The 25,324-nt window shown below is 38.1% G+C and overlaps 1 protein-coding gene across 6 annotated transcripts; it reads left to right on the forward strand.

Moving 5' to 3' along the window:
* Positions 1-387: 387 nt before the first annotated feature.
* Positions 388-25,053, forward strand: Obsc (Obscurin). 6 transcript variants are annotated; one of them, XM_089261927.1, is made up of 39 exons: positions 389-545; positions 692-825; positions 2,186-2,304; positions 2,375-2,518; positions 2,582-2,749; positions 2,818-2,983; positions 7,728-7,820; positions 7,954-9,115; positions 9,170-9,238; positions 11,419-11,736; positions 11,793-11,949; positions 12,066-12,149; positions 12,226-12,363; positions 12,968-13,152; positions 13,249-13,809; positions 13,878-14,738; positions 14,797-14,902; positions 14,964-15,145; positions 15,784-15,858; positions 16,528-16,694; positions 16,751-16,865; positions 16,937-17,176; positions 17,243-17,611; positions 17,675-17,931; positions 17,990-18,201; positions 18,271-18,410; positions 18,487-18,679; positions 18,742-19,734; positions 19,802-20,103; positions 20,170-20,351; positions 20,413-20,582; positions 20,644-20,784; positions 20,840-21,025; positions 21,099-21,918; positions 21,984-22,678; positions 22,738-22,870; positions 22,936-24,587; positions 24,658-24,763; positions 24,826-25,053. In XM_089261927.1, the coding sequence occupies exons 2-39, from the start codon at positions 817-819 to the stop codon at positions 24,964-24,966; spliced, it is 11,811 nt and encodes a 3,936-aa protein (XP_089118053.1). In that variant the 5' UTR covers positions 389-545; positions 692-816; the 3' UTR covers positions 24,967-25,053. The 6 variants fall into 6 exon arrangements, with proteins under 6 accessions (XP_089118051.1, XP_089118053.1, XP_089118052.1 ...); XM_089261925.1 differs by having other exon boundaries at positions 388-545; positions 7,954-10,105; XM_089261926.1 differs by having other exon boundaries at positions 7,954-9,238.
* The last annotated feature ends 271 nt before the right edge of the window (positions 25,054-25,324 follow it).

Here is a 25,324-nt window from a genome sequence, read left to right on the forward strand (position 1 = left end):
AATGCAAAAGTACATACATATGCATGTGTGTATGTGCACGTACACTTGTGTATATCTGTATGTAAATAAATATGTATGTATGAGTCTATACGTATGCATACAGAGTTCGTAGAAGTATACGTATATGCTTGGCATGCATGCTTGTATACAGAGATGTCAATATTCACACATACATATGTATGTATGTACATTCACGCCTATACAGTTCAGTAGTTAGCTGTCTAAATGGGTGCTCAGTATACATACATATGTGTGTGTACATTTGTATGCATGCTTTAGCAAACAAACATATGTACATGCGAAAGCGTATGTATGTATGAAGTAATTGAATGAAAATGTATGCAATACCTACATATATATAAATAAATGCATAGTGCATGTGCATTATTTATAACTTGAGATTCGTCTTTAGCAAAGACAAAATAAAAGAAAAGAAAAAACCATTTGTTTGATCGGCTAATATCGATCAGCATTAGTTGTTCAGTCGCTTAGAAGTCGTTGACGATTGATGGCACTTGATAAGATCGTTAAAGCGTTGGGCGACGGTAAAAATAAATTTATATTAAAATCTTGTGACCCGGATATTTAAATGCTTTAATGCATTCAAATAATTTGTATTATTATGTGTATTAAGTGTTAGTGTAAGTGTAAGTGTAACAAAAACGCAATGTTGCGCAATATTTATTTTCAGAACCTTAAAGGAATACGTGAAAGTACGAAAGTTCTCTGTGCACTGAAAAAGCTAATATGTGCCTGAATAATTAGCATAGAAATAATATTAAACATCACACCGTTTCATCATTTTATGCAGCGATTATGAATGAAGTAAGTATTGACATATGCCATTTATATATGTACATATATATGTACATACATGCATGCATACATATACACATGTATATGTATATGTATACATACGTGTATATGTATATGTATTTTACATGCATGTGTATGTATGTCAATAAATTCACATGTTCACAGATATAGCGTATACACGTCTGTCATTGCCAGAAGATTGCGACATACATACATACGCATGTACGCAAATACTTTTGTATTTATTTATATATATAGTACACACATACATATGTACATATGTACAAATGGCAACAACTTATTCGTCATCCCTTTTGTGCCTTAACTAGTAAAGCCAATTTTATGACAGGAAGATGAACTTTACAGCTAGTATACTCTATATGAGGACAATTTTCTAAAAGTCCATTAGTTCACTTATTACAGTTGCTGAGGATAACTATTTTCCCACAGCAATGGCACAGCCAAAGAGCTTGCAATTGCATGCTTCTTTGTGTGCGCTCTCCCTTGCTCTCTCTTCTTTTGTGGGCAGCTCAACGGTCGGCTGAAGCCGTTGTATTGTTATTCTATTTTCGTTTACATTTCGGTTTGAGAGCGCTCATGTCTGTGTGGCTCTCTATTGAATTCAGTGCAGCTGTGTGTTCTTCTTGTTTTAGCTTCGCTTCCTTCATAATAATTAGCTAATCATGTGTAAACTTATTTGCGCTCTCAACATCATTATTAAGAGTCCCGCTCTCTGCGTGTGCCGCTCTCTTCTAAGCAGATCAACAGTTGCATTGCTGTCCTTCTCTCTCTTTATGAACAGAGAGCTATTGCATTTGAGTTAAACATACAAAATGAAGGCGGCTGTCTGCAGTCGCCATTCTTTAAAAAATGTTGTTTAGAATGCGGTCGATTGAGTTGTTCGCCGGATCTTTTAGCAAATATATAAATATATAGAAGGCAATGAAATAAACAAAGTATCAAATAGAAAAAGTGCATTAATAAGTGAAATAAAGTCATTTAAAAAATATAATATTTCTAGATAAGCTGATGAGTGCCTTCAGACAAATCAAAGTGTGCGTTCGAAGTCAAGCAGAGACCGGTTAACGGTGAATGTAGGAGAAAATGCAAAAAGGAAACGTAAAATGTGAATTAGCAAATAAATAAGCCCAAAATGTCTCCGACTGGAACACATTTCTATTAAAAGTTTTGTTTTTATTGATTATCATTATTTAAAGAAAAGTTGAAAACTATGTAATTGGCAGAAGAACAAGTTGCATTGAATTTTATTTTTGATGAATAAAGAAATGTTATTTGCCGCAACTTACTAGTAAAATAAAACTAAATAGTCAATAAAAATAGCTAATAATGATATTTTCTACTCCTCTAGACCTTTGATTTAGTTTTTGTAAATCAAAGTTATCAGGCTCAAACACCGGATGCCGTAAGCGTTTCGCAAGGAGATTTGGTTGAACTCGTAAATACGATAAAGAACCTCAACGAAACAAAGTGAGTATGAAGCTATGCCAATCAAAAGACAAGTCCTGTATATTTTTATATTTTATCTCATATATATTAGATGCTTCATAAGAGTCACTGATGGATTAACTGCGCGAGAAGGCTTGGTCCCAATGGAAATATTAGAAGTTAATTCATCGTCATTTAGCTCAAGTAAAAACGAAAATGGCAAAAACACGGAAGCAGACATTGATTTCAAGAAGAGGTATACCTATTACAATTATAATAAAGGATATATTTAAAGTATAATAACCATGAAATATTCCAGGACCATTATTGGCGAACTTTTGGAAACGGAGGAGGAGTTTTCAAGAGACTTACAATATGTAATTGATAAGTATATAAAGGCTATTGATAAGCCGACTACGCCCCGATCGATTCGCGACAACAAAGACATTATCTTCTCTAATGTTATACAAATTGCCGAATTTCACATGTAAATATCAAAAATCTATATTTATATAGTATCGAAATTGTATTACTTACAATCAACATTCATTTCAGGGTTTTAAAGGAGGGCCTTGAATGCTATAGAAATCAGCCCAATATGATAGCTAAAACATTCTTAAGACTGGAAAGAGATTTTGACAAACATGTGAAATATTGCCGTAACGAGTTACTCGCCCAAGAGTTTCTAGCGACCAATGTAGAAAGCCAAAATTTTTTCCGGGTAAGCTAAGAAACAAAAATACTTTTACTGAAATTATTTTAAGCTGTCCTATTTAACATTATCATATGAATATGATCAAAAATTGTTTGAATATTTCATGAGACTTGTGTGACAGCCCTCGTTTACAACTTGTCTCTGCGATCGCTACGAACATTTTCGCGCAAGTGTTTTCTATTTTAAAGAATGTTTTCCAACCATGATGCAACCTCTTGCAACTTGTTTGTTTTTCCCCAAGTTTGATGTAAGTTGCGTTGATTAATGTTCGATCGGAAGGTCAAACTTGTTGCTCTTGTTGTTTGCGTCTAATTGGCAAAACATATGTTCGCAGCCCGATTCGAGTGGGATGTACGCACTACATACAACATTGAGAAAGCTCAAGCTTTTATCAGTTGCACCTGTTTTTATACATATATAAACAATACATGGTTCAGATGTGTTTGATTGTGAACTTATGTTGCTCTGGCAGTTTATGAATGAATATTCGGTTGCAATTTATTGACTATGTTCAGTATGGCCTTTTGGCTTTTTCATTATGCTCGGTTCAGAGGGCGAAGGAAGAAGAGAATATACCCGATGATACGCCGTTGAGTGATGAATGTTTTTATTAGCTTATTTATGAATTGAAAGTGAAAGTGTGTGTAGATGTTAATGTGAGGCAGTTAGAAGTAAGGAATACATTAGAATATATTATATTTATATTGAACTGAATACATTAGTATATATTATAAAGGTTGTCTTGAAATTAGGTAGATTATATTACTGTTGTCAAGGCAAGTTGAACAATAATTTATTTTTAATATATTGAAAGCGAATTTTTATACTCTTCTTGTTCCGTTAAATATATTCTAAATGCGTATATTGATGTTTTGTAAAAATATGTTACATACTTATATATATTATATATATTTACCATAATTAATATATGTACATATGCCTGTTAAGAAAATTTCATTTGTCTGACTGTCTAACATCAGAGCGGACAACTAACATTTAAGTTTATTAAAAGAAAAATTGGAAACATTAAGGAAAGAACAAAAGCAGGAAGCAGAGCAGAAAAATCGCATTAACTATGTATATGCAACTGTAATTTGTTGGTATTCAAATTACCATAAATACTTGAAGAAGCAAAAACTACTCAGAGGTGCTGCCCAACGATCGTGTACGAACTGAACTCAGATCATGACTCAACGTTGCGCGGGCCTATCGTTGCCCTATATAAGGAGCAGCCTTTTGAGGGCAGCTTCAGTCGGTTTCGGGACCTGATCAGTCATGCAGTCCAGTGCTCCTCTTCTTCTTCTTCTGGACTTGTGGAAAATATTTTAAGTAGTTATAAACAATTGTAATTGTTGAATAAAATAATAAATAATAATAAATAACAATTTATTAATAAATTTACTGCTGCATAATGACAATGTATAAAATTGTTATCTATATTATAAAAATATTAAAAGTAAATAATAGTATTTAATATTAGCATTAAGTGTATTTTATGCAAGATAATAAGTTATAAGCAATAAGTTTATTAACTATTTATTATTTGTTTATTAGAGAAATTTAAACATAATTTCGCTGGCTATTCTCTCACTGGCTGTGCTCTCACTGGCTATTCTCTCACTGGCTATTCTCTCAATGGCTGTGCTCTCACTGGCTATTCTCTCACTGGCTATTTTCTCACTGGCTATTTTCTCACTGGCTATTCTCTCACTGGCTGTGCTCTCGCTGCCCGTTCTCCTTCAGCCTATTCCTTCTCTGACTCTTATCTGGCTGCTTATTCTCTGCTTGCTTATTCTCTACTTGCTTATACTCTGCTTGCTTATTCTGTGGCTGCTTATTCTCTGGCTGCTTATTCTCTGGCTGCTTAATCTCTGGCTGCTTAATCTCTGGCTGCTTATTCTCTGGCTGCTTATTCTCTGCTTGCTTATTCTCTGGTTGCTTATTCTCTGGCTGCTTATTCCCTGGCTGCTTATTATTCTCTGGCTGTTTATTCTCTGGCTGTTTATTCTCTGGCTGTTTATTCTCTGGCTGCTTATTCTCTGCTTGCTTATTCTCTGGCTGCTTATTCTCTGGCTGCTTATTCTCTGGCTACTTATTCTCTGGCTGTTTGATTAATTCTAATCAGAATTGATTTTTGCCAGCAGGAGGAGAAGGAGTTTAAAGAGCGTCTTCGATATCGTCAAGTACATGTTAAAAATTCTTTAATCTGTGCAACACAAACACTTTTTTTTTTTTAATCTGCTTAATTTTGATCTTGTTAGTATAACAATATTTCATATATTTTCAATAACTTTCAGTCAAACAAAATTTTTTCACAAACAAATTTGTTTTTAAATGCATTTGAAATGTCGAAGAATTTAAGACAGAGTATAAGAAGACTTTATTGCGTTCACTGGGAGCTTTTTGCTTTGAAAATTTAATAAACAAAAATGTCTAAAAATTTAGCAGAAAATTGTATAAATAGTAATTAGAAAACATTTTGCTCACGTCCGTTCGACGGAGTGTGTGGGTTTCTCAAAAGTTTCTCAACTAATTCATATACGAATGTATAATTTATCTATATGTATATATAGATTTATATTTTTCCTATGCTTACATAGGTTGCAGTATTTGCAATATGTATGTATGTAATTCATAGATATCTATATATACATTTGATTTTTATTTGGTCAAATAGACAGACACACAGAATGTTCAATGCTTTTTCTGAATATTATGTATATACATACATACATACAGTCAGTCACATACACTATGTATATGTATGTGTGCGTGCATATATGTATGTATGTAGATCTATTAGTTTATTTTTAAATCCAGACGTTTCTCTTTATTAAAGCTTTTGCACACTTCAGTGTATTTTGAGTTGTGTTTGCCATCGTTTCGTGATCTTTACACGTGGATATTACTTTCCTTGGTACCTAAAATTTTTTTTACTCAAAAAGTTCCCAAAAAATTCAATATATTTGTAAAATAAAAATTATAAATATTACAACGTAATCGATGTGTTTTTTCTACTAAGTTAATACTGTTATGCAAGATTCATTAAAATTAATATAGATATATATGCATATGTGTATACATATAGAAACTTGCAGATATCTATATAGATCTGCCAGTGCGTGTGTGTGTGTGTGCGAGTGTGTGGGAATAGATGCGTAGTGCTAAATTTATATTGATGAACGAATTTAGCTTTCAAAGTTGGGAATTGTACTTGTGGAGGAATAATCAGAGATGGATATACATACATCTATGTACCTATGAATGTACATATATATGTATCTATGTTTGCATATTCATAAGCAATTACATACATGACCCAGTTACATACATCTGATATGTGTGTATGTGTGTGTGTGTGTGTGTCAAATTTGCAACAAGTGATTTTTATTCAGAGAAATTCATCGTCTCGTCTACCCAGATCCATTTGAAACCATTTACACAAGGATATTCGTAAATAAATACTGGATGCTTTACAAATATACCATATTACACTTGAATCGAGGATAAAAAGTAAGTCATTGCCCGTTATATCGGTCAGCACACACACACACAACTACAACTTGGCGTGTCTCAGCCAACAACAAGTGGCAGCTACGGTTATATTCAAGAGCAAAGCGAATTCCCAGCGTGTCGCCTGGGCGGCCATGAAAACATCACACGAAATGAGTGAAATGCTTTCAAAATATTTTAATGAAATTATGTAACATGAAATTATTATAAATATTGGGAAATTATTCATATTTTATACACATATTTGCTGTCAAATTAATTTGCAATTTTTAAGCAATTAAAAAACAAAATAGATAATTGCTCAAGTCGGTGCAGTCGGGCTGTTTAGCAGGGTATTTACTGTGCATATAGCGCAGCTGTTGGAAACCATCAAGCTTACCAATACACACACACATAAATCACACAGACACACATGCACAAGCCAAACACATACAGATGCACACACACACCGCTTGCTTTGCATTTGCTGTCATTGCTGGGTTTTTCTCTGCTTCTTCTTCGCCATAAATTCTAAAAGTATAAATGCGATATTTATATTGACAATTTCAGGATACTTAGGGGGTATTTAAAATTTTAAAAATATACATATATTGTATTTATATACATATATTAAATACATGTGGACCAAAGTATGCCGTTTTATATTTAAATTTCCTGAATTTATATTTCTAAAATATATTAAATGTCTTCCAAGCTTTGATAAAGTAACTGTGCAGAAAAAGAGGAGAAATTTAAAAATTATAGACTGCTCAAAGTTTGCAAATGCTTTAGGAAAAATACAAAAAATGTATGGCTATTTTAAATATGTATATTATATATATATATATATATATATATTTAATTTTTGTTTGTTGACATTGGCTAGAGATGAATTTGCAAAGGTTCAAAAGGTTGAAAAAAATTAAATTTATTTTTTAAATATATCATATAATGTTAGCTAAGAGTCTTTTTGTTTTGAAAAAGAATATTTTCTTTTAATAATATTTAATCTATATTTATTTGATTTTTTTTCATGAAATTATAATATTTATGTCAATTTATATAAAAAATAGACAAACCTAAATATCTTATTATTATTTCAAATTTGAAGCAATAATATTTAATAATTTTCTTTATATTATTATTAATTTGTTATAAACCTAAATATCTTATTTTTTACATAGCAGTCTTTCCAGAGGAATAGTTTCAAATTTGAAGTAATAATATATCACAATTTTCTTCATATTATGTATTTCAGGAACTTTCGGCAAAGCTGGGCGACGACAAATCGCTATCCGAGCACTTGAAGCTTCCACTTCAGAGAATCAACGACTATAAGCTTCTGTTTAAGGTTTGGCATGAATATTAATCGTGTTTGTGTTTGTTACACTAAAATTAATATGGATGCACGCCCAATTTGTAACAGAGATATTAATATAATTTGTATTTGAAATTAATTAACTGGTTTAATGTTTAATCCACAGGACCTAATTAAACTATCTCAATGCTTCAAAGATAATGTTAGGGACTTGGAGAGAGCTTTAGAACTAATGCTTAGCGTGCCAAGTAGAGCCTATGATAATATATTTATATCGAGTATTGAGGGCTATAGAGGTAACATACAGAAATTGGGCAGGTTGTTGCTGCATGAGCCTTGCTTGGTTACAGAGAAGGATGGTAAAACCCATGAGAGATATTGCTTTCTGTTCAAGTCTAGAATCTTAATAACAAAAGTTCGCAAAATCTCTGAAAAGAAATCGATATTTATTTTGCAAAATATCATCAAGCTTCCGCTGTGCAATATCGAAGATCAAATTGAAGAAAAGCGCTTATTTATCTCAAGCAAATCTCCAGACGAATCGAACAATTTGCATCTATTTATTAAGCCCCACAACGAGGAGGGTCATCGGGTTTGGTATAATGAAATCCAGTCCTATATCAATCACGTCGTGACTCTGCAAGAACACGCTGCAGACGATCTGAAAGTAGATTCGGCAAATATTGCCAGCGAGAATGAACTAATACTTCGTCTGCCCCACAAAGTCGAGGCGTATCAGCCCAATTTAGATGTACGTCCATCTGACGTGGCCGAAAACTACTTTTTGAGCAAGGAAACCAAGGAACGCCTGCTCTTCGAGGAGCAGCAGCTGAAGAAGATCGAAAAGGAAGCTTACGAGCTGTTCAAGGCCCAGCAGAATATACAAAATAGTGCACAGCAAAATATCGTACAGCAAAATATCGAAATAAATACCACAAAAGAGATTCGAACTGAGCAAAAGGTGGCCAGCCAAAGTTATTCGAAAACCGAATCCAATAAGAGCGAAGTTAAACTAACAACATCCACTCTAGATAAACAAGAGTCTGTGGCGCCTGTAGTGCTGCTTGAGTCTAGCGCATTTAAAAGTTCGGCGATTGAATCCAAGGAACTTCCTGAAAATAGAAAAGAAGAAAAGGAAAAGTCCAAAGTAGAAGTTCAGGAGACTGTTGCCCAGACATTAGTAGAACAAAAGCTTGACTCTAGCATAGAATCAAAGAAATCTGATAAACTTGTAGATCAACATTCAATTAATATTAAAGAAACTAGTGAAATAGAGAAAACTCAAAAGCTTGAAGCGAGAGACGATATCAGACAGATAGAGAAATCTCAAAAGCTTGAAACTAGAGAAGAGATTAGAGAGATAGAGAAATCTCAAAAGATTGAAAAGATTGAAACTAGAGACGTTATTAGTGAGATAGAAAAATCTCAACAACAAGAATCTCTAACCGAGGGTAAGAACACAGAAGATATCAACTCCTCTTATACAGAAATAACTGTACAAATTCCAAAATGCAATCCAATAGAAACTTTAAGCCATTCACATGATACCCATAACAAGAACAAAATCGAGTTGGCAAATATACCCGGCTACAATGAATCGATGTACGATAGCGATAGCGTTCAGCAAACCTCTAAACAACGAGACGAACATCAGAGCATTACTAATATAACCGATTCAGCTTCATTAACGCAATGGAATAATCGACTTGCCGATATTGCTTTCAGGAATGGGGGCGAACGTTCTGCACAAGGTCCACCCCCACCACCCTTACCACCTCATTTTGTTCGAATGCCTGGCTTCTTTCAACCGCTTCCGCTTATATCGTATGAAACCACCGTAGAAATACTAATTATTAAAGCTCGCCCACCATCACCGCCACCGCGACCTCCGCCGCCCATTAAACGCGTGCTCGTGCACAACGAGAGTTTAGAACAGAAATCACAGAATTTTCTGGAGGGTATCTATGACGTATCAACCTCAGACACATCGCTGCGCAATGCTAAGCAAAAGATACGAAATATTAAGACAGCGGTCTTAAAATCAGCCGATTCAACCAATTACGCCCAAGATACGGTTAAAAAGGCAAAAGCTCGCGACTTTGTACATATTTTTAATCCGCCCATTCGAAAGAAACGACCCATTTTTGAAATTGTTGAAGAGCCTGTAAATATTTGCGAAATTGAAGGGGACTATACTGAATCTATTGCTGACGATTTCAGAGACTCAAGTGTTGACCTCGAGGCACGCGGCAGAAGTGTTTGCAGTATGGATGATAACTATTCCAGTTACTCACTGGCAACCAAACGGCGCATCGAGAGTAAGTTTCAATTGACCAATAACGGGAAAAAGTATACGATAAATGTGTGTGATACGATATTGAAGGCTCTACAAAACGAATTGATGTAAGCCAAAGTCTAGATTCTGACGAGTCCAGTCTATGATTGATTCAAATACGAAATATGTATGTGTTGATATGTAATAGATGCCTTGTGTTCTAAACATCCGAAAAAGTATTATAATATTTTGTTTACATTTTAGCAAACATACGAACATTAACCTATTTTGTGTTGAATGTTTTGTACCTCCTGGCATAAAAGAAATACATAAATGTATATCATTTAATATTCATTGATATAGAATTTAAGCACATCAAAGTAGATAATCTGCTACCGAATATTCCTTGTCCAGCCTTTGATGTTGCTTTTGATGCTGTTTTCTTGATATTGAATTCTGTATGTCATGGATTATTTAGGTGGAATAGAAATTTATAAATATGTATAAAGAGGATTTCATTGAGTAACAATTTAAACTGACCTCTTTTTTCTTATATACAATTTCCATAAATAGTATTAAACCAACCGGAATGGAACTTTAACTTTAGTATACATATGTATATCAACAAATCTGATCTGATTTGACATTTAGAGTTTCATTGATAAGATCCTTGGTCATTCCTTTGAAAAAGTATAGAATTACCCACTACCGTTGTTTCCTCTCTCTAATCGACTTTATATAATTTGGTATATTCCAAACGGACTTAGCCAATATGTTTAGAAACGATCCTGGGAGAAAGTGATCTATTCTGAAAATGTCATAATGTAAAAATCTAAAAGACCTTTAAGTTGGTTAAGTAGATCTATAAAACTTGTCAATATATGAAGTTAATAATATAATGATTGTTGAGCTAGAAAGGTAATCGATGTAAAAAACCAGATCGACTGGTTAAAGGGCAGGTGAACCGCTATCCACCCGCACATGGTTTTTCCTAGTTTCCATGCCTCTTTTAACATCCACATAAATTGTTTTGTTCCTTTAGCCAAGAGTTAATTAAAGTAATATGAGAGGGCTGCCAATTTGTAGCGAATATCAATTATATTCATATAATCAAAATTTCCAACAAAGCAATTTTTGATTAGCAAATGATGCAATATAAGATATTGACAAATTTATTAACAACTGGCAGCCCTCTGTAGTAGTCGTTATAATATACATATATATCCTTGCTTATCCAGTTTCCTGAATATCATATATCTATATCTGTTTTCTCCGCACTAAATTGTTGCATTCTATAATTTGAACTACATGCATATTTTTATTATTTTACATTCCACTAACCTCTGGCACATACAGAAACGAGTAGGTACAAGGACTATGATAGGGGCTCCTACGATAGTACTGTAGAGAGCAAGCACTATGGCATTAGCTCTAGACGTGAGCGAACAACTTTAGATAGAACTGAAGGACACTCACACCTATTGTCAGCTAGTCGTGCCGAGAGTCGTGCGGAGAGTCGTGCCGAAAGCCGCGCCGAGAGCCGTGCCGAGAGTCGAGCCGAGAGCCGTGCGTCCTACTTGCAAAGCTCCACGTATAAACGTTCAGACGATTTACCACCACGCTCGATTGATAAGCCCGTCATCAACAAAATGCTGAAGAGCGTCCACGTCGAGAGTAAGTTAACCAAATTTTTCTATAAAATTGCTCTAAAATCTTTACTTTGATTGCAGGCGGCGAGACTGCGCACTTTGAGATCCAGTTCAACGAGCAGCCAGGCTCTGTTACGTGGCTCAAGGATAACAAGGCCTTGGATGATCGTCTAGCGGATCGCATTGTGCAAACAAGCGCTCCGATGAATTCATATCGCTTGGATATTAAAAATTGCAGGTGATTTGGCCTTGACCTACTTCGTACCATTTTTTAAATAATAATATATATATATCATTAAAATCTGTGACTATTTCTAATTTCTTGTTATTTGTTTAACATTCTTAAATCCAAAGTGAGAATGACGCTGGAACATATACTGTTCGCGCTCAGACTGCAGCCGAAACAACAACTGTTACCGCTCAGCTGGCTGTGGGACAAGGAAAGTTTTTACTTAATATTGTATTATTATTAATTTTCATTTTAATTAAGCATATATTTGTTAAAAATTGCTACAGTTGGTGGCCATGACGAGACGAAAACCAATATTGCGCCCGCATTCTTAGTTAGTTTGAAGGATACTGAAATGATTGAGAATACTCTGTTTCGGTTTATGGTCAAAATCTTGGGCGATCCAAAGCCCAGAGTTAAGTTGTAAGTAAAGCTATTAATTTTGTAAATATCTTTAATCTATTGTGCTCTGTTCACATATAAGATGTTAATAATTAACGCTGTTTTTACCTTATATAATAGGGTCTTAACATTTTTTTTATACAAAAAATATGATCTTTTGGAGAATCGTTGTAATGTAGAATCAACTTTCTAAAATAATACAGTATAATTTTGAATCTAGATTAATTCAATTTCATGTTTAGTTGAGTTTGAGCCATTTATCCTTTAAATAATTAATCATATTTGCTTGAGAACCATAAAGATCAACTTTTTTGACTTGGTCTTCTTTATGCAAAACTAGGTGAGTATAAGAGAAAGATGTCAAATTCTTGTATGTAGATCCTGCACAGTATGAGAATGTGGCAATATTTATTACGATAAGTTTTCTTAAGCTATAAAAACAATGCATTTTCAGTAAACGTAGTAAAGTAGAAGACAAGCAGAGTAATGTAGATCTTGGATCTTGGATCTTGGCACTTGCACACATTAATATTTTATTAGATTTTATATTGTAAATTGATTTAATATATATATCATATATATATATATATATTTTTTAAACTAATATTTTATTTTATTTTTTTAGCTATAAGAACGATAAGGAAATTCTTGAGACGGATGACAGAATTCAAATCATACGTGAAAAGGATTACCTGGGCTTCTATGAGCTGGTCATTGCCGAAGTGCAGCCGGAAGATGCTGGAGTCTATAGCTGCAAAGCAGTTAACAAGTTTGGCGAAGCCAGCTGTGAGGCAAAAGCAACTACTGTGGGTACGTAAATAACATTTCATTATAACTAGATAAGACCAATAATTCTATACAATTTTAATAACATTTCATACTTTATGATTTCCTCTTCTTTGACAGACTTTAAGAATCCCTTTGGTGCTCTGAGTGGTCAGATTTTGCAGAGCGGAGAAAAGTCGATATTTTCCTGGAAGCGCAATGGAGAACCCTTCGATCCCGAAGAACGTTTCAAAGTTCTCTTTGGCGAGGATGAGGATTCGCTTGCGTTGGTATTCCAGCACGTCAAGCCCGAAGATGCTGGCTTATACACGTGTGTGGCCCAGACGTCAACGGGAAATATCTCCTGCAGCGCCGAGCTGTCTGTTCAGGGCGCTATTCAGACCCTCAACAGGGAACCGGAGAAACCATCCTTGGTTATTGAGCATCGCGAGGCGAACACCAGCATTGGCGCCACTGCCATACTGGAGCTGCAGTGCAAGGGCTTCCCCAAGCCAGCTGTACTCTGGAAGCATGAAGGCGAAGTCGTCCAGGTCGACGACAGACACAAGTTCATGTTTGAAGACGAGGAGAGTATGTCTCTGGTTATAAAGAGCATAAACACTGAAGATGCTGGCGAATATACCATCGAGGCGGTGAATGAGCTCGGACAGGACACAAGCTCCATTAATTTGACTGTTAAAGGTAAGCGAATCTCTTAAAGCGATATATGAGGAATATAACCTTTTATAATGTTTATTTTCTTCTTCCAGCTCCACCGAAAGTAAAGAAAATCGAGAATATTGTTTGTACAGCTGGCGAAACAGTGCGCATCGAGATCGAAGTGGAGGGATTCCCGCAGCCGGATATAAATGTCACCAACAATGGCAAGGATATATCGGGTGAAAGCAATGTGAAGATTACAACAAAGTCCGTTGGCAAGGGCTCCATCAAAGTTACTGTGGAGATTTCGGATATAAAACTATCGCAGGCTGGAAACTATTCGATCAGAGCCACAAACGATTTGAGCCAGACGTCCGAGTATTGGAATTGTACCGTGAAGTCGAAGCCAATTATTGTGAAACACTTTGAGGAGGAATATATTCACGGCGAAAAGGAAACCGTACAGATGTCCGTGCGCGTCGATGCATTCCCGGAGCCAAAGCTGATTTGGTATCACGATCAAACTGAGATCAAGACCAGCGAGAAAAAATACAAGGTCGAGTCGGACGGCAATACGTATACCCTGAAAATCACTGGCGCCACTCGCGTGGATGCTGGCAAATATACGGCCAAGGCGGTCAATGAGCACGGATCGGCCACGAGCGAAACTCAGCTGCTAATGAAGTGCACCCCAGAGCTGACCAAGAAATTGCAGAACATCACCGTCAAGGAGGGTGAAACGAATGTCGAGCTAGCCGTGGGCATCGATGCCTATCCGGTGCCCAGCATCAAGTGGTTCATTGATGGCATCGAAATCGATGAGAGGCGAAATGAATTCCTTAAGACAACGGAAGGCAATATTCATAAGCTGGTCATGAAGGAGGTCGCTGTCAACATGCAGGGAAATTACTGCTGCAAGATCATGAACGACTACGGCCAGATCGAGGACAACTGCTCGGTGACGGTCAACTGTGAGTGTATATAAAATATAGAGGAACAATATAGATATAATTTCCTATTGAATCTCAGGCAAGCCCAAAATAAGAAGGGCTCTCAAGGATGTTGAGGTCAAGGAAGGCAACTCGGTGACCCTAGAAGTTGAGATCTATAGCAATCCGGATGCAACTATTAAATGGTAATTATATTTGTTGATCTCCATTTATAATATGTTTAATTTCATATTTGTCTAATTTCAGGTTCAAGAATGGACACGAAATCCATGAAGATGCGAGAATTAAAATCACCAGGGATACTCAGCGCATTGAAAATTACTATTTGACCTTGAATCTTGCCAAAGTCGAAGATGCTGGCACATACGAGGTGAAGGCAGCCAACTTCATCGGCGAGACAACCTCAAGTTGCAAAGTTCAAGTTTTGAGTAAGTATATTTTTGCTAAGAATAGGAGCTTGGTTTTAAAACGTGTAAGCAGAGTATTTATCAATTATTCACATATTCAATTAATTCTTAAGAATGTTTTTTTAGCGGATGGCCATCGAGTTTATGTAGCAGGAATTTACTTTTGAATTTATATTTAAACTGGTTTTTATAATATTAAATTTCAGTTTAAAAATTTAATTACAAATCTCAGAAATTTCCGCTCTCATCTTGTTCTATTAATAATCTACAAATCAAAGACTTAAATCGCTTATAGAAAGTAGAATTTTTCTAGAACCTTTTAGCTAAATTCCAAATATCATTTAAATAGTTTCTCATGTAATCGCGTTATCATTATTTGTTGGCTTTGTATGTGAACTATTTTTTAAATTGATTTACAAGTTAAATGCTTTCTTAGGCTCTCTTAGATTATCTGCTAAATGTAATTGACTAGAGATTAATATTTTTATCCTGAGATCTTGAGGAAAAGAGATCAGAGATTATTCTCTTTCATTTTTTTCGTATTTTTGGCAGATTAGTTCATTTTTGGGTAAAGTTTATTTTTAATATTCAGCACAACTCTAAAATATCGATTATATTTAAGAAATCATATTAAATTTAAACATTTTTAATAAATTTAGCCAAAGACTGTTTATCCGTGGAAGAAACCGTGACAAAAACAATGCTCGCTACAACAGAGCAAGCTGAGGAAGGGGGTAAAACAAACCAAATTTCTAAATTCTTTACTAACTAATATGCATAAAGTGAATGAATGTACTATTGACATGCTCTACATAAATGCTTCTCTTTAATAAGGCTGTAAAAATGTAGCTAGTTGGTAAGCAAGCTGATAATAATTTAAACGATATATTGAATATATATATTGAATCTGTATAGAAATGAAGGATCAAGAGACTGAGATGGATACATATTCAGGATGTATAGTTTTGTATATATGTTAATATAAATATATATATATCTATTTGTAGATAAAGCCCATGACAAAACGCATGAATCATAAACATATATTGGGTATTAATAGACTCTAGTCTTAAGTGAATGTCTATGTGTATGTGTATGAAGACTTTCTTGCAAGATATTTTAACAAAAATTGCATCTCACATAATATGTAATATATATATATTAAAGTGATCTGATCTACTTTGAGATGAACGATATCTTAACCAACGGCGGCACGACCAAGCTCCTAACACATTTGATGTATGTGATATGAAAATCGACTTTGAAATCGATCGATTATAAATTGTTTTGTATATATAAATTCTTTACAGCACTAAACAAGTAAGAGTATTAACTCGCCGGCGTGTGCTCTATGAATATGTATTAAATACGATATATTAATTAGTTGAATTTCAATTTTCTAGCTGTGCCTGAGATCGTGCACATCGATGTCTTCCAAATTCACAGCTTCGAAAGTGTTCCCCTCAAGTATGAAGTTATTGCTAAGGGCATACCGAAGCCCGAGGCGATTTGGTATCACGATGACAAACCCATCGCAGCTGACAAACATTTCGCTATATCAAATGATGGGGTTGGTTTAAGGAAAGGTTTATATATCTCAAATACTAATAATAATATATTTATTAGGAACATTATAAGCTAGAAGTGAAGTCCCTGGAGCTAGCGGATGCCGGCGAGTACAAGGTTGTTATAAAAAATAAAGTCGGTGAGAAGAGCCATAAGGGAGTACTCTCGCTCTCAGGTAAGAGTATTTTTTATTTTAAATAGAGAAATTTATTTCTATTATAATTTGTTTATTTTCTATTGCCCTAGGTGTTGCTGAGTATAGAAAACCTTTGTTGATCGCAGCCAGCGGCTTGCGCGACATCAAATTGAAGAAGGGAGAAACCGTTAATGAGGCTGTCGTATTCACGGCCGATCCATTGCCAGAAATCATTTTGCTGAAAGATGGCGCGCCAGTTAGTGGAGACAAGAAGAATATACTGAACACTGAAACAAAAGAATTGGAGAACGGCTTGATACAATATACATGCACCCTAAACATCAAGGATGGTAAGAAATGGAAAATATGAGATATCATTATAAGCCCAATCTCCAATTCGCTCTTTATTTCCCCAGCCGACATCAAAGACTCTGGCCGCTACGAGCTCAAGGCAAAGAACAAGTACGGCGAGATGGCCACAAGCGGCTATATCGATGTGCTGTCCAAGCCTGAAATTACCGGTTTGGTGAATCACAAGTGCATGCCCGGACAGTCGGTGTGCTTTGAGGCAATCGTGCTCGCCAATCCGAAGCCCAAGGTGTCCTGGACCCGGGGCAATGAGAACCTGTGCAACAATGAGAGCTGTGAGGTTATCGCCGACGTTGATGCCGATAAATACAGAATCGTTTTCCAATCGGTGACGCCAAAAGATGACGGCAAATACGCCATTGCTGCTGTCAATTCGGAGGGCAGAGCTGATGCGGAGTTCAATTTGAATGTGCTAGGTAAAGTTATATTTTCTTAAGCTATTTATAAAAATATTAGCCCGAATCATAAATCCCTTGCAGTTGAAAAGCCCGCCTTTATAGTGCCACCAGAGGCTCAGGCCATTCACGACTTCCACCCGGTCACCACAAAGGTTGTCGTACACGGCGTACCAGCACCGGCTCTACAATGGCTCAAGGATGGCAAGCCAATTGATCTTGAAGCGGTCGATAAGCAAACACAGCAGAAGGTTTATCTGGTCAAATCCTCAAATGCCACAACAGATCAAGTCGAGGGCATACTTGAAATACCCAAATTCAAGGAAAATGTTGCTGGAACGGTATGCCTAACTTCCTTACAAAAAGAAACCGTTTGAAACCAAATCGATTTCTTCATAGTACACCTGCGTGGCCAAGAACGAAATCGGTGAGACTAAAGTTCCATTTGAATTGACTATGCAAGCGCTGGCTCCGAGCTTTACCAAGAAACTGAACAGTGCATTGGATGCGCAACAGGGTGAGCCTCTTGTCCTGGAATGTGCTGTGGATGGCAGTCCTTTGCCCACCATACAATGGCTCAAGGATAGCGACGAAATCACACCAAATCAAAGGTACTTGGCGTACTAGAAAGTTTATAAACCTAATATCTCAACAACGAATACCTCGACCTTGCTTTGTAGAGTTAAAATGACAACCACTCCCGAGGGCTTAGTCAAATTGGAAATCAACAACTGTGAACCGAATGACTCTGGTGCCTACAAATTGGTTATTTCCAATCCCCATGGACAGAAGGTAGCTTTATGTGCTGTGGCAGTAAAGCGTAAGTATTACCCTATACTATGCAAGTTTTTAGATATTTGTAGATTATTTACAAATTCTATATAAAAATCTTACAGCCAAAGAAATGCAGCCCAAATTCCTGAAGCCTTTCGAGAATCAATCGGTTACTGTGGGACAGCCGCTGAAATTGACCGCTGAAGTTACCGGCTTTCCTGCACCCGAAATTAAGTGGTACAAGGATGGTCTACTCCTGCGGCCTAGCTCAAATATTGACTTCATTAACAGTCCCAACGGTCAAATTGGCTTGATGTAAGCAAAGATAATTTAACAATTCAAATAGTCCTATTCATTATTTATATTTCCGAATGCAGTGTTGATACAGTGGAGCCTGAAGATGCTGGTATTTACAAATGTGTGATTGTCAACAAGGAGGGCGAGGCGGAAAATGCCGTGAAAGTTGAAGTTATTCCTAGGGAAGCGAAGCCCACATTTGTTGCCGAGCTGCAAGATGCCTCGAGTGTTGAAGGATTCCCAGTTAAGATGGACATTAAGGTTCTAGGCTTTCCAAAGCCGAAACTCCAGTGGTTCCATAATGGTCATGAGATCTTGCCCGATAACAAACATGTTGCCATTCTGGAAAATCCGGACGACACTTATAGCCTCATCATAGACAAGACTCTGCCAGCGGACTCGGGATTGTACGAAATTGTCGCACAAAATTCGGAGGGCTCAACTGCCTCAAAGGCTAAGCTGTATGTAGCGCCGAAAATTGATGAAACTGTTGCAGAGGAAGCGCCCCAATTCGTTTCTGGACTACGCGATGTCAATGCAGATGAAGGCAAAGAATTGGTGCTATCTGCGCCATTCATTGCCAACCCAATGCCAGAGATCATGTGGTCCAAGGATGGCGTTCCACTGGCCCCCAGCGAACGTTTGCTGATGACTTGCGATGGCAAGCACGCGGGCTTAACCATAAGCCCCGTGGAAACCTCCGACTCCGGCACCTACAGTTGCCTGCTGGCCAATCCGTTGGGCGAGGACTCGTCTCAGTGCAATGCGAACGTCAGGAAAGTCTACAAGGCGCCAATATTCACGCAAAAGATATCAGATCAGCAGCAAGCTTTTGGAAACAATGCCAAGATTCCAGTTACAGTCTCTGGCGTTCCATATCCAGAGCTCACGTGGTTCTTTGATAACAAGCCCATTGAGGAGTCGAGCAAATACTCGATCAAAAATGATGGCGATCATCATATGCTCATTGTGAATGATTGTCAAGCCTCTGATAAGGGCGAATACAAGTGTATTGCCTCGAATAGGGAGGGCAAAGACATTACTCAGGGTCGTCTGGAAGTCGTCAATGAAGTGTAAGTACATATATTCGCTAAAGATATTTAAAATCTTCAATTTCTATTATAAAATATTTTGTTTTAGCAAAAAGCATATGCGTTCCGAGCCACCAGTATTTCTCAAGAAAATTGGCGACTGCGATGTCTACGATGGCATGTCGGCGAAGTTTACGGCTTGTGCAACAGGCTATCCAGAGCCGGAGGTGGAATGGTTCAAGAACGATCAGAGACTATTCCCATCTGATAGAATTGATATTGAAAAGGAATCGAATGGCCTTCTGCGCTTATCCATCAAAAATGTCAACGAATTTGATGTGGGACGCTATTCCTGTCGCATCTACAATCCCTATGGAGAGGATAAATGTCATGCCGAGTTGTTTTATGATGGTAAGTCGTAACTTTACTTGTTTTGGTGTTTCGCCCTTTTCAAATTCCTGCTTCTTCTTCAAACAGTTATCGACTCTCATCAACGTCCATTGGGCGAGCAGTATAGCGACTTCAAGCAATACAAGAAAACCGGTGCTCCACCACCGTTGCCCGAGGGTCCTATTATATCCCGTATGACCGATAGACGTCTGCTATTGTCCTGGAAGCCGTCGGTGCCATTGACGCCCAGATATCCAGTTACATATCAGGTATGTTTATATTTTAATTATTTACATAGAAACCCTAATAATATATTCACTATATTTTCAGGTGGAAAGACTAGACTTACCAGACGGCGACTGGCATACCTTGAGAACTGGCATTCGTAGCTGCAGCTATGATATTAGAAACTTGGACCCACTTAGAGATTATAAATTCAGAATTCGCGTAGAGAACAAATTTGGCGTCAGCGATCCCAGTCCATACACTCAGACATTTAGGTAACTGTATAAGTTTTTACGAAGCCTGATTATTTAATATAACTTGATTTAATTCATTTAGGCAAAATCTCATACCGGAGCCAAAGAAGACTTACACTTATCTGCCACCTGGCACTGACTTTAGACCGGATACTTCACCCTATTTTCCAAAGGACTTTGATATTGAACGTCCACCTCACGATGGTTTGGCTCAGGCTCCTCAGTAAGTTACTTTAGAGCAATCCTATGAATATACTATAGTTTATTAATATATATAGATTTTTACTGCGTGAGAATGAGGTCTCGTATGGCGTCAAGGGACATAACACTGAGCTTATGTGGTTCGTTTATGGCTATCCCAAGCCAAAGATGACCTACTACTTTAACGATAGTCTTATTGAATCCGGCGGAAGATTCGATTACAGCTACACACGTAATGGACAGGCGACGCTATTTATTAATAAGTAAGTTGCTTAGATACTACCGATTGTATATATAAGTAAGCAAACCTATTACCGTTATCCCTTCCCTGCACAGCATGTTAGATCGCGATGTTGGATGGTATGAAGCCGTGGCGACCAATGAGCACGGCGAGGCTAGGCAACGAGTTCGTCTGGAAATTGCCGAATATCCACGATTCACAAAGCGTCCCAATGAAACGTTCATCATGTCGCGCAAGAATGGACGCATTGAGGCCAGGATAACTGGTATTCCGCTACCGGAAGTACATTGGTATAAGGATTGGAAGCTTATAACTGAAACATCGCGCATTAAGATTCACTCATATGATCCCGATGTCTATATACTTGCCATACATGACTCCATAATAAAGGACGGAGGTCTCTACTCGGTGAGCGCACGAAATATTGCCGGCTCTATTAGCACCTCAGTCACGGTGCATATTGAGGAAAATGAGGATCAGTATATCTACAAGACCTATGGCAGACATCCGTATGTGCGCGCGAAGCAATTGCGATATGAGGACAAATACGATATTGGCGATGAGCTAGGTCGCGGCACTCAGGGCATCACATATCACGCTGTGGAGCGCTCCACTGGCGATAATTATGCGGCTAAGATCATGCACGGACGGCCAGAGCTGCGGCCCTTCATGTTGAATGAACTGGATATGATGAACATGTTCAATCACAGGAACCTAATACGCCCCTACGATGCGTACGAGAATGATCGCGGCGTCACGCTCATAATCGAGCTGGCGGCCGGAGGCGAACTCGTCAGGGACAATTTGCTTACGAGAAACTACTACACCGAGCGAGACATTGCCAACTATATACGCCAGACTTTGTATGGCTTGGAGCATATGCACGATTTGGGCGTGGGCCATATGGGCTTAACGGTAAATATTATTTAACTTATTTGTATGTAGATTTACATATATTAAATATGTTATCCTATTTTCAGATCAAAGACTTGCTGATTTCAGTCGTAGGCAGCGATTTCATCAAGGTATCTGACTTTGGTCTGTCACGCAAAATAAATAAGCACAATCTATCCACACTGGACTATGGAATGCCAGAGTTTGTCTCCCCGGAAGTCGTTAACAAGGAGGGCGTTAGCTTCTCGCACGACATGTGGACAGTTGGCTTGATCACGTATATTCTGCTCGGTGGCAGAAATCCCTTCATGGGCGCCGATGATAGAGAAACATTGACCAAAATTCGTGAGGGTCGCTGGGACTTTTCGGATTCCATTTGGACCCATATCTCTGAGGATGGTCGCGACTTTATAAGCCGACTGCTGCTGTACAGCCCCGAGGAGCGTATGGATATTAAGACCGCATTGAAGCATCCTTGGTTCTTTATGCTCGATAGAAAAGCATCCGATGAAGATTATCAAATTGGAACGGATCGCTTGAGGCACTATTATGATCACTTCAGGGATTGGTATGCAAATGCTTCCTGCAAGAACTACTTCCGTCGTCGTCGGCTCAGTGGCTGCTTCCAGCATCCATCGAAAATGGTATATCCTCCTGGACACTCGTACACACCTGAAAATACGCCCGAGCCCTTCATCGAACCAAGGACCAGAACTAAGGAGGTGGTTTCCAAATTCTTGCATCCCGACTATGAGCTGGGTCTCATCTCATCTGAGAGCCAGTAAGTAGAAGTCAAGTCAAGCTAATAGTTTTATTAATAGTTTATTGTTTTTCTTACAGCTATCAGTATGGACCCGATACCTATTTACTGCAGCTAAGAGATGTCAGCTTCCCAGTGAGGCTACGCGAGTACATGAAGGTCGCCCACAGACGTTCACCATCATTTGCTATTAACGATTCAGTTGATTGGTCGGTAAGTATCTATGCACATAAGCAGAGTATATAAATCACGAATAACCTATTCAATATTATTTTCAGCTGCCCGTGATCCGCGAAAGACGTCGCTTCACTGACATAATGGATGAGGAAATCGATGATGAGCGCACCAGGAGCCGTATTAGCATGTATTCCGCTAATGATTCGTACTCCATTCGACGCCTGCGAACTGAGCTGGGACCTCGTCTCAATGAGTACACCGAGGCCGATGCGATGATCGAGACTCAGCGCGAAGGCTATCCACCCTTCTTCCGAGAGAAGCCACAAACGATTGCCATCACAGAGAATCGGCCAGCGCATATTCACTGCTTTGCAGTGGGCGATCCGAAGCCGTGCGTGCAGTGGTTCAAGAACGATATGGTTATCACGGAGAGCAAACGTATAAAGATCACTTTCGATGAGGATGGTCGTTCGATACTGCGCTTCGAGCCGGCCAGTCACTTCGATGTTGGCATCTATAAGGCTGTCGCCAGGAATAAGGTTGGCCAGACTGTGGCCAGATGTCGCATAGTAATTGCAACGCTGCCCGATGCGCCCGACTCGCCTGAGGTTTCGGCAACGAGTGCCACAGAAATACTGCTGAGATGGAAGCAGCCGCGCGACGATGGACACTCGCCCGTCATGTGCTATAGTCTGCAATACAAAATGCAAAACTCTGATGCCTGGACCACTGTAGCCGACAACATTGATCACGAATTCTATCTGCTGCACGAGCTGCAGCCCAACACGAACTATCAAATTCGACTGGCGTCGAAGAATCGCATTGGCTGGAGTGACATGGGAATTCCCGTGAATGCAACAACTGCTGGCACGGATGCACCCAAGGTACACATTACGAAGGCCATGAAGCACTTGCAAATGCTGACGGAGAAGGGGCAAGAGGTGGTGCTCGAGGAGGAGCGTGTGCACATGGACTATCATTGCGAGCGCGAGCCACCCAACTGGGTGACCGATGCGTCCGTCAGTGATAAGTACAGCTTCATTTCGGAGATCGCACGCGGAGAATTCAGCACCATTGTCAAGGGCATCCAGAAATCCACAGATACAGTTATTGTGGCAAAAATCTTTGAAGTCACCGACGAGAATGAGGAGGCAGTGGTCGCTGAATTTGATAACTTCAAGACCCTAAGGCACGAGCGCATACCCGCCCTGTTTGCCGCCTACAAGCCAATGAATGTCCCGATCGCAATATTTGTGATGGAGAAACTTCAGGGCGCCGACGTGTTGACCTATTTCTCGAGCCGCCATGAGTACTCCGAGCAAATGGTGGCATGCGTTATCACTCAGCTCCTGGATGCCCTGCAATACTTGCACTGGCGTGGATATTGCCATCTAAACTTACAGCCAGACAATGTTGTCATGGCCTCAGTTCGCTCAATTCAAGTGAAGCTCGTGGACTTTGGCTCGGCAAAGAAAGTGAATAAGTTGGGCATGAAGATAGCACCCACTGGCATGCTGGACTTCCAGCCACCAGAAATGATCAACGACGAACCGGTCTTCCCCCAGAGCGACATTTGGTCGATGGGCGTACTAGTCTACATACTTCTATCCGGCACTAGTCCATTCCGTGGCGCCGACGACTACGAAACTCAACAAAACATTTCCTTCGTGCGTTATCGTTTTGAGAATCTCTTCAAGGAAGTTACTCCAGAGGCAACCAGATTCATTATGCAACTCTTTAAGCGACACCCCACGTAAGAGAATATCTTTCTAGAATTTACAATTTAATTAATTCAATTAATACATTAACCATTTTAAATACAGGAAACGACCATACACAGATGACTGTCTGGAGCACAGATGGCTGATGTCTTCCGATTATATGGTTAGAAAGCGTGAGCGCGCCGTATTCTTGGGCTGCCGACTGAAGGTAAGTTTTGAATATTACCGAAATGCATTTCTATTGATTGTTTTCAATTATTACTTTTACAGACCATTTCCGATGAATATCATGAATATAAGAACAAAGCTGCTTCAACCTCCAAAGCTTTCTATGCAGTTGAAGGCGCACCCACACCTTCTCAACTACTTCGATCGAACAGCATTCAGGAGGAATTGCTCACAACGTTTTAGATAAACTGAAGAAAATAACACACAAAAATTAACTACGAATATTTCTATATTTCAGCACATAAATAAACAAAAAAAATGAAAGAACAAGAATTTAAAATGAGATTATAATCATAAATGTTGTTGTCAATAAATTAAAGCTTTTCGCAAAATCAAATACTTTAATGAATGAAATATGTAACAGTTTGTTTTTTATTTTGCTCTAATAACTGATTAATGTAACTCTTAACAATTTCACATTACTTTAGCTAGCTCTCTCACTCAAGTTACTCTGATTGGGAATTGTAGTGAGGTAAAACTTGACTCCAATTGGAGAAGAACAAGAATTTAAAATGAGATTATAATCATAAATGTTGTTGTC

Source organism: Drosophila navojoa, chromosome 5 (assembly GCF_054131105.1).
Source record: "Drosophila navojoa isolate 15081-1374.11 chromosome 5, UAZ_NAV_1.0, whole genome shotgun sequence".
NCBI classification, from domain to species: domain Eukaryota; kingdom Metazoa; phylum Arthropoda; class Insecta; order Diptera; family Drosophilidae; genus Drosophila; species Drosophila navojoa.